Source organism: Cottoperca gobio, chromosome 3, assembly GCF_900634415.1.
Source record: "Cottoperca gobio chromosome 3, fCotGob3.1, whole genome shotgun sequence".
Lineage (NCBI taxonomy): Eukaryota > Metazoa > Chordata > Actinopteri > Perciformes > Bovichtidae > Cottoperca > Cottoperca gobio.
Window position 1 is genome coordinate 18,308,812 of NC_041357.1, and position 9,783 is coordinate 18,318,594.

At 40.6% G+C, this 9,783-nt stretch overlaps 1 protein-coding gene across 1 annotated transcript in view; it reads right to left on the reverse strand.

The window, feature by feature from the left end:
• Nucleotides 1–1,246: 1,246 nt before the first annotated feature.
• alx4a (ALX homeobox 4a) overlaps nucleotides 1,247–9,783 on the reverse strand; it is a 21,900-nt gene continuing 13,363 nt past the window's right edge. Inside the window, exons 3-4 of the mRNA XM_029455332.1 lie at nucleotides 7,252–7,380; nucleotides 1,247–5,287 (exon numbers count right to left, since the gene is read on the reverse strand). Of these exons, the coding sequence (XP_029311192.1) occupies nucleotides 4,967–5,287; nucleotides 7,252–7,380 (450 nt within the window). The 3' untranslated portion in view covers nucleotides 1,247–4,966. The remainder of the gene's footprint in view (nucleotides 5,288–7,251; nucleotides 7,381–9,783) is intronic.

A 9,783-nucleotide genomic window follows, 5' to 3' on the forward strand; every position in this document is an offset into this window, starting at 1 on the left:
AATGTCCTCTTCTTCTTTTTTTAAACGCGTGTGAGGTGGTAAGAAAATGAAGTGAGACGTTTTCCTTCCTTTTCATGTCTGTCTTTACTCCAATCAGCGATCGTGCACAGCAGACCCTCCGTGACACGGACGATCCACTGGTCCCTCCAGCCCGTCACCTGTTGTTAATATACGCAGCCTAATCCACCCTGTTCAATGTCAGCAGTTCAAAAGGGCGCAGTTCGTATTTTTGTCAGCTTCAATTAGTGTGATACTCTTGCGGGTTGTGCGATCTCATTTCAGCACTCGTGTTTCTTCAAAGGAACTAAAATTCATGGGGATTTCAGAATGTGACTAAAGGGTGACACAATATTTTGGCAGAGTGCTGCAATGCAACAAGACGCTGCAAATTCATTGGTTTTTTAACAACGGCAGACAACATATTCACAAGTTGTGGCCAACCAGTATCTTTAGCTGGTGACTTGTAAGGATTTTCTCCAAATTGGAAGAGACTTCTCTCTAAATACTAACAGGAGAATAGTTTTAGATTTGTCTGTGTGTTAACAGCTGGAGGGAGCCATCGTTATCTTCTACCCCAGGGTTATTCAACTAAATTTCTAAGAGGTCGTTAGAGAAAACGTCCGGAGCATCATAATGTCTAACTTGCATTATGAATTAGTGTGAGATCTATTGAAGTAGCCTAGTAGCTGTATCAACATCTGCACGTCATCAACAACTGACTGTCAAATCTAATAAAGAAAGTACAATTTAAAAATATTTCGACAATATTTATTGTCACTTAACATTGAACTATACAGATATATATAATACTTTAAAAATAAAATTGAGAAAATAAATAAAATAGCTTGAAAAATTATTTTTTCCCTTTCTCCGTCACGCGCCTCTCATCTGTATTCAGAGGCGCAATGTTTGCCGGTTGGAATGCACATATTTGATTGGCTGCGTAGCATCACGTGGGATGGCTTAACTCGCATGTAATTGGTCTGTGAGTTTCCTGAACCGCTAAACCACTGCCTTAAAAACGAGAAAAGCTGCGCCGGTTAAAATAGAAGCGCCCCGTCAAAATGGAAAATCCCTTAATAATTTATTGATTATAGGTCCGGGTACGGATTGGCAGTCCGCCTGTTAGTGACCCCTGTTCTACCCTATACTGTCTTTTGATAATTTAACCTAGTCAAGCATGTACTAGTTAATTTCATAATGCTAAATGACATTGATTCTGAAAAGAAGTGCAATAAGTTATTGTACTTTAATCACACACAAAACAACACAAGCATGAGTAAATTTATACACTTATTTTAAAAAGACAGCTTAAAGCCGCATTAACTTGAAAAAAAACCTTGAAATTCAGAATAATTACATATCAAGAGAAAAACAATGTTCAAACACAACTCTGGAAATACAATTTTACCACCAAATTAAAAAAAAGTGATACACTCAAATACTTGTTAAACTTTCTCAAAATTAAACATAACATCTAATTAGTAACCTTTCCAAGAGTCTTATAACACTTCAATCCATTTTGCATGCACACAAATGTACATGCACACAACAGCACACACATTAATCAAATATTTACTCCTATACTGATTGTCTGACTTCAGTAGTATTAGAAAATGAGAAAAGTGGACGATGACTTCATCACTCAGGGATGTAGTTATGCAGCATACAGGAGGGAGAGGGATTTTGTTTTTGTAATCTTGCATTAACAGTCCTTTTTTGTGATTGTAGGACAAGTAGATTGAGTGTATGTGGTTCATGGTGGACATCACTGGAGATGTTTCAGCACACAATAATGCAGCACAAAGAGAGTGAAGATAGTGAGTATGTATTGTGTAAACCTGAAATACTGAATGACAATATGTCTGTGCGCACTGTGCAGAGAAACAGTCTACATCAAACCAACCAGAAGACAGACGGCCCTGTCTGTCCTGAAACACAATCCTGCAGTCCACAGCCTCCACATGGCTCAGTGTTAATTAAAAAGCCTTCCTGGGATGGCCGTGCGGCTGTGCCTCGGACCCTGCGAATGGGGGGCTGCAACTTTAAGCCAGTGGACACAGTGGAAGTGAGCAAAGGAAGAGGCACAGAGCAATGTGTACGTGTGTATTGAGGAGGGGGGGGGGGGATCTTTGAAAGCAGAGCCATGACAGCTGAGGGGGAAGCATGTGTGAGGCATGTTTGTTTTGCATTTACCCCCTGAGCGCAGCTGTGTGCACTGTCCTTTTCCCAGAACACCGGAACACAGCAGTCGCCCTCGCGGCTCGCCCTCCGTCCAACCCCACAGCTAGAGCACAGGGGGCCCTATGTCCACATTTGCAAGGAGACCCTCTCCGTTTAAATCAGAGATATGTACTCGATAGTCAGGATTGTGCATATGCCTTGGATTTGGGTTGGAGAGTAGAAGTGGATCTAATTTGGAGGACTCTGGGGTGATCTGCTCTGATGACAGGTTGTTGCTTGTACCCCACTTCTCTTACATGCCCAGAAGGGCAGTGAATGTGGTTCAGTTTTGAGAATTAGCAATGGTTGCTCAGCCTGAAGGTGTATTACAAGGTATCAGGTTTGCTTGAAACTCTGTTCTGCTTAAATCAGGCTTTGCAAACAAAGGAAGAACATGCATAACCTCATCGGTAAACCTCATCTGCTATTTCTGTCTAGGGGAGGCAGATACCAGGGGAAAAGCAAGCTTAAGTACTTTAATATTTGAATAATATGAAGATATGTATATGATTTGGGTTCAGAGATATGTGACTCATCTCTAGCTGGCCCCCTCCTCTTCTCTTTCCACAGAGAAACACAAACAAACACAGACATATTGTTCCAAGCCTAGATAGAAGTAAACAGGGAGTGATGGCTGTAACCAGAGTGGAGACAGGGAACTCGATTCCTTACGGTGCTTTACCCTGACATGTTAGTGGTTTTACTAAAACATGTCCTGCTCCGATTGCATGCCAAGAAAACTAATGAGGTTGGCCTCAAACTTCACACTTGATCTTCCCATGCTGAAACCTTGGGACACGACATGATACAATTACTATCATTGGGTCTTCTGCTACTTACAAAATGTTTAACTAGCCTATTTTCTTTTATCTGTAACCATTAGCTGTTGGGCTCATGTTGCCTCCAAGTTTCCCTCAAATATTTGATCCCAGCTTTTCTGTATGTCAATTACTTTGTTGTTCAGTTATTTGATTAAACACCACTTTATTTAGGATTATACACCATGTCAGCACGATATAAATTAGATTTTAGAACTAGATTTTGACACACGATTACATAATAATGCAGAATCCAGTTGTTATTGCACTTTAGCGGTGAAAATCACAAACAAATTTGCAAGTAATCAAATTACCAAAAAAGTAACTGAAACAGTGAATCGGGCAGGTTGGGTCAGTTGCCCGCTGTGCCTGGTGGTCAGCTGTAACATCATTTCCATAGAGATTCCCTTGACTCCTCCTGTTGTCTTACTCACTAAAATTGAATACTGTCTTCCAACACGTTTAGAGACATGTTAGATGGAGGAAGGATGAAGGATGATATCTAATACCCTGTGCCTGTGCTCAGTCGTCCAAGGTGCAAATCCAACTGAGATGTAGTCAAAATCTTACTGAAGTCAATAGAGGGTTACGCTGCATTAATCTGGTCGATGGCTTCCTTTGTTTGGATTTGACAGAAATAATGAGGAGAAAGAAATACAATAGCTCTTATGCCAGAGCTGCTTCATGACCATTTACTGGACAGCCAAACACAGCCTTGTTAAAGTCCAGAAGATGCTGTTGAACACTGACATCCTTTCAGTGTTTAAAAGTGTCAACACAGTCTGTGTAATCTCCACCAGACTCCTCTGTTTCAAAGGTGGCTGCTGCTGGTTTCGGTGTTATTTCTGGCAGAATGACTGACTAGTAGGCACTTCTCTCTCTGAAACTCCTGAAACTGGAAATGCAACGGGGGCACAGTCATGTCCACTTGGAGTTTGTCCTCCTGAAAACAGAGCTGGCTCTGTTTAGAGGCTGATGCTCCCAGGCTCTTCAGCCCTGAGACCAGCAGGCCTGCTGTGCACCTCTCATGCTCCCATACATCACTTCCTCCTCCATCCCTTTCTCTCTCTGGCCATCAGCAGGCTGAGTCAGTGCGGCAGGTGGATCTCTCACCCAGACCACACTAAAACAAACCACATTTCATTTGTTTGACTTTTAAATGCTAAAAGGTGGAGCCACTTCCAACTTTGTTTTAGTAACTAAAATGTTTGCATTGAATCTGAGAAGCTTCATAATGTGGCAGATATACTGGATATATAGAGTTTTCTGGAGCAACATCATAGCATCAGTGTGATCGAAGTTACACACTTCTGCATGTGCTAATGCCGATTATGATTGCCTTAGAATAATATGAAAAGTATAAATGTCAGGTTTTTTTAAGGATGCTTGCTGAACTATTTGTCAAAACAAAACCAGTAACAAAATGACTGAAGGCAAAAAACAACAACAATAACTCACAATTTAAATAATAAGGGAAGAATAAAACAGCACCTGGACAGAGAACTACAATGACACTAAAAGCACTGTACAAACACAATTTCCTGTATTTTAGCAAATAAGTGCATGGATTTGTTTGAAATTATTGTCCTAACATGTTCCTTCGCCTATCATCTGAACTACACTGCAACTCCTGTTATACAGTACAGCATCACCTCCCACCAGGCTTTACACAAAGCTCACTCGCACACTGTGGTTGCTTTCTCCCACCAGAGGGGTTGAGAAACATGGCCACGCCACTTATCTTGTCAAATCTCTTGTTGTTTTCTCTTGGAGTAATCTTCAATAATTATTTTATTGCAACATTTATGAAGGTAGTCACTGTTGCCTTTAGAGTTTTTGATTATAGTGCCCCCTCACCCCATGCTGGGTTTGTATAGACATTTCAGGTGTCAACTAGGTCACCCCATCCAGCAGGTATCAATACATCATGTGGCCCAAGATATGGCTGCACTGTGCTCTTTGGCCTTCATACGCAAAGCGGCAATACTGGAGGACTTGCGGTCTGGGTCCATGTTCAGATCGTACGTGTTGATGCCCGTAGCCATGCCAGGGTGCCCTCCAAACAGGCTGCCCATGTGTGCCTGTCCCACATGACCTCCGGGGCTTGACATGCCCAGAAAATCAGACATCCCGCTGGCAGAGTGGGGGTGAGGTGTCATACAGGGGGTCACAGTGTCGCAGGGCACAACACAGCCCGGCACGGGAGAAGCTGCACTGCTGCCACCGATCCAAGAGGGATTCTGAATCTGAAATATTGATGGAAAGTCAACATTGTTAAGGAGTGACAGAACTGTAGCATCAGCCCCACTGGCTCCGTTCCTGCCATATAATCAATCAGACACACTGTACTGGCTGTTTAGCCCATTATTTACAATCCATATTACTGCTGGCAATTACCAACATTTTTAGATTCATTACCTGACTCAGGAAATTCTTAGTTTCCATTTAGTTTCACAAGTAAAATAAAAATGAATCTTGCTTTAGATAGGCAATCCATGTCTTCTTATGTTATTGTTGGATGGTAATGCACTTATAAGCAGAAAGAGTTTTGAAAACCTTCCTTATTGGTGCGTTAGCTGCAGAAAGCATTGCATATCTTTGCAATGTTGTTGGAAAATCTAAACTAAACGCAAACAATCAGAAATGTTAAGGAAATATTTGTACTTTTTGGAAATACGGCTATTCGCTATCTTTGAGCGTTAAATGAGGTTGTCAGGCAACCAGTGGAGACTCCAGGAAGTTGCTGTGCTCAACTAAAAAGTTCCAGCACTTAAGAGAAAACACAAATTGTCTAGTTTTGTCTAGTTTTTGTACGGATTAGCCAAACGAGGTATAACTTACAGTAATTAGTGCGCTTTAGAGGTATTCGTAGGCAGATTGTGTCACTTTTGGACACTTTTGGCTAAGATAATATTTAGGGTACAAACAAATCTTCTGAGCTAACTCTTTGCAAGAAAGTGGATTAGTGTTTTTCCCCAAATGTCAAACTATTTAAAGGATCATATTCATTTGTTATTGCTCACAACCAGTGGGGGGCCGTGCATTTCACACCTAGGCCTTCAGTGATGTCCTACACAGTCCTACCTGAATTATCCCACCTCTTAATACCATCATTATGACGCCATGGCTCTAGAAACTATACATTTAGACAGAAACGCAGTATAACCGGGCGTTGCATCACCCTAACAACAGAGTTATATTAATATTTAAGAATTTTTTTTAGTTGTAAATAGCAGGCATTCCCAGTAGTACAATCTGCAGTGCGTACAGTGCAGTGCCTCTTGGAGGCTGTGAGCCGGGGGTACCGCTCGTAGTTAGTGATTTGAAAGTGGCGGACAAACCCTTTTCCCTTTTCCTCGCTAGTGTCGGGGTTAGCCGTTCTCTTCTCACGATGTCTATCTTTTCTTGAAAGGTTTGTCTTGAAAATGGCGTTGTAATTATATCTGTGACCAAATCGATCTCTTCTCCTCCTTCAGCCATTGTGGGTTGAAAAAAAACAGCTTGTAGAAATCTACACAAATTAGCTCGTTCAAAGTTTGCTAGCTCTGCGTAGTTCTGCCTCTCAATAGTGCGTATCCAATCAAAAGACGTGGACGTGCTGACGTTATCGTACGCCTGCTAGCTGGCCCCAGTGTCCCCAACTCGAAATCTGATTGGTTAACGCCATAGTTTTGTCTCCGTTCACATTAAGCTACAGGCGCCCGCACTGTTGATTCTGAAGGCCTAAGGGCAGATTTCTTGGACCCTGGCAACACATTATGGCTGAAATATGATTGGATAAAAGCTCTAACATAAAGGCCAGCCCTCCACATCTCGATCTGAGGCTGGAAGCAGCGCAACCAAGAGGAAAGCTATGAAATTAAGAGAATAGACTATGGGGAATAATTTAATACATATTTGTGGAAAAAATATATAAAAATTGAATGTATATTCTGATGATGTTTAGGCCAGCAGAGAAGGCCTTGCTGGCCCTGACGGCTCACTACTGCTCACAACTGCATTGCCTCACCATAACCACAATACTGTCTTTGGCAATATATTTACTATAGAAAATGGTCATTGTAATGAACTTAAAATGTATGAACTGTAGAACAATCTACCTTGTCTCATAGAAATCACGTGTGGGTAGAGAAAAATAAATGTGATTTGGAGGTAATGGGCTAAAGTACAGTATGTGTAACCTGCATCAAAGTATTAATTTGTTCTGTACCTGCGCGTAGTTCTCAGGACGCGTCAGAAGAGGCAGCTCGTAAGCTGTTGAGAAATGTGTTCGGACCTGCTGCATCTGACCAAATCGCTCTCTTTTCCTCCATTTTGCCCTTCGGTTCTGAAACCACACCTGTAGAGAGAAAATGACTGTTAGGGTTTTATTTGTCTGAGAGAACAAGGGATCTTTACTTTCATCCAGCAAAGTATCCAGTCTTGGTCTTGGTCAAAGTGAGAAGGAGTGTTGTGACTTGTACAGCTAAACTCTTTAACAGGAAGTTTCCCCTAAATCAGAAGGAAATACTCTTCTATAGATACATATCTAAGTTTCCCTTTAAAACAATCCCATGCAGTGCTGCAGGAAGACTGAATGGCTGGAAATCTGAAACGATATCTGCAGCACATCAAACTTAAACTTATAGTGCACAATTCTGCAATGGAAGTATAGATGTTAGTCCGTGTAGGCCGAGCTGAAGATAAAGAAAGGGGAAAATAACCTTTGTAAACAGTGTACTCTAACCTTCACTTCCCTGAGGTCCTCAAAACAAAATGTAAACAGATCTCGTCCCTCTCACCTTTGCTTATTTGTTGTCTGACAAGAACGGGGCTTTTTCTCATGACTTATGTTCCCTATAATCATCTTTGACATCTAAATCTGACACTGTTGTTTATTGAAAGCATTACTGTGTTTGAATTACCATCAGAATGATCTAAATACTATCTGATGGGCTTTAAACCTGACATGCTTTTCTTCAAATGTCAAAATATATAGGTTTGTTATACAACTCTTGACTATCTGATTGTTTCTCCCTGACTGAACTGATTATCGCACACATTTAGCAACAAAAACGTTTCCTGTCTGACTTGTTCCTGATATAATTTCTCTTTTTCATGCATCCACTCTTTGCTCACAAATCTAATGAGGCAATAGAGGAAATTGAAAAGTGAGATGCGATAATAACAGGGGTTTGTTTGCATTTTCGTTTTTTAATTTCCTGAGGTCGAAAGCTCCTGGCTTTGAGATGCTGTCTCCTCCTAAATTAAAGAAGCACAAGACGTAATCCTTCTCTCCTTGATGATTTCATACATCTTCCTCTGCACTGTCACTCATGATCCGCAACCCCATACAAGAGCAGCGTGTTTCTCTAAATAAATGTTGCTCTATGATTATTATACATTAAAACATGTTTGTTGGGTATCTCTACAGCTCACCAACAGCTCTCATCTGCTCACTGTTTGCTTTATGCCGAGTCTGTTGGCTATTAAACAGAGAGAACATATTTTTGTGTTGCACACTCTGCGTTGTGACAGTAATTGGTAAAGACCATGACAGCTTAAGTAGCTGGTGGACTTTCAATGAGGCTTTATTTATGTTTCAGCCCCAGAGAGAAAGAGCAGAGAAATGCCAAACTGGCCCCAGCAGGAGAGCTGTACGGGGCTGAAAACACTTTGAAGTGAGAGACTGGCTCAGAGGATTGATAACCCGCCTCTGCTGTCACTCATGTCAGCTTCCATACCAAAGTAAAAAGAAATCCAAGGCTGAGCCTGGCTTCGGTTTTCCAACACCCCCAAAGCACTAATAATATCATGGAAACACCTCTGACCAGTGTTGTTGTTCATTAAATGCCAGTTTGTTCTTTTTTCCCCAGAACACTCTGCCACATCATTTCTTATTTCCCGTGTCAATTAAAGGTAAGTACAGGACACTAGTGGAGTGGAGCGATTCAAATTTGAATTGGATTGTCTTTGCTAATTAGTTATGTGTTCTACTACAAGAGCAGTTTTGGTGTTGGTACATGAACGTTTTTATATAATGTTGTCATTGTAAAGACTTCTTAACATTTTGAATATTAGGCCTTTTATCTCAACTCTCTATGAATTAAGTTATATATTTAACTGTTAATCTGACTAAGGCAATTATTAAAACACTTATTTTCATTACTGATTGAATAGACAATTATCTTCTCAATTAATTGAGCAATTGTCTGAGCACATGGCCATTACAATTTCCTAAAGCCTAAGTTATATCTTCATATTGCTTGTTTTGTTCAAAACTGAAAAATGTTGTGTTAAGTATCACAAATAAAATCAACAAATCAATTAATTTACAATCCAGAAGCTGTAACAAGGTTACACATTTGTTTGTAAATTATTAATTAATTATCAAAATGTTTTTCATTTGGTCTAATAATCAACTAATTTAATTCCAAAATATGACAAATGATTTGGAGCCTGATTTACAATAGTTGTTTATATTTTATTGTATTTGTCTTTGTCATGATTCCTCACTTTTAATGTATTTATTTAGTGGCAAAAAAGTATTGACTCAAATCTGCAACTTGGACTGAGCCTGTATCTGAAGGAGCCATCGCCTCCTTTCTAACTGTTGAAATCAGGTTTTCCTGCCATTTCATTTTCCGTTAACTGTTTAGATCTACAAACTCATATGGACACCTGTGTTTGCCCGGTGAACTCCACATGTCAGATGCCATCTCAGCTCTCTGAGCTCTCTGGGCGAACAGAATGGCAAATCTGA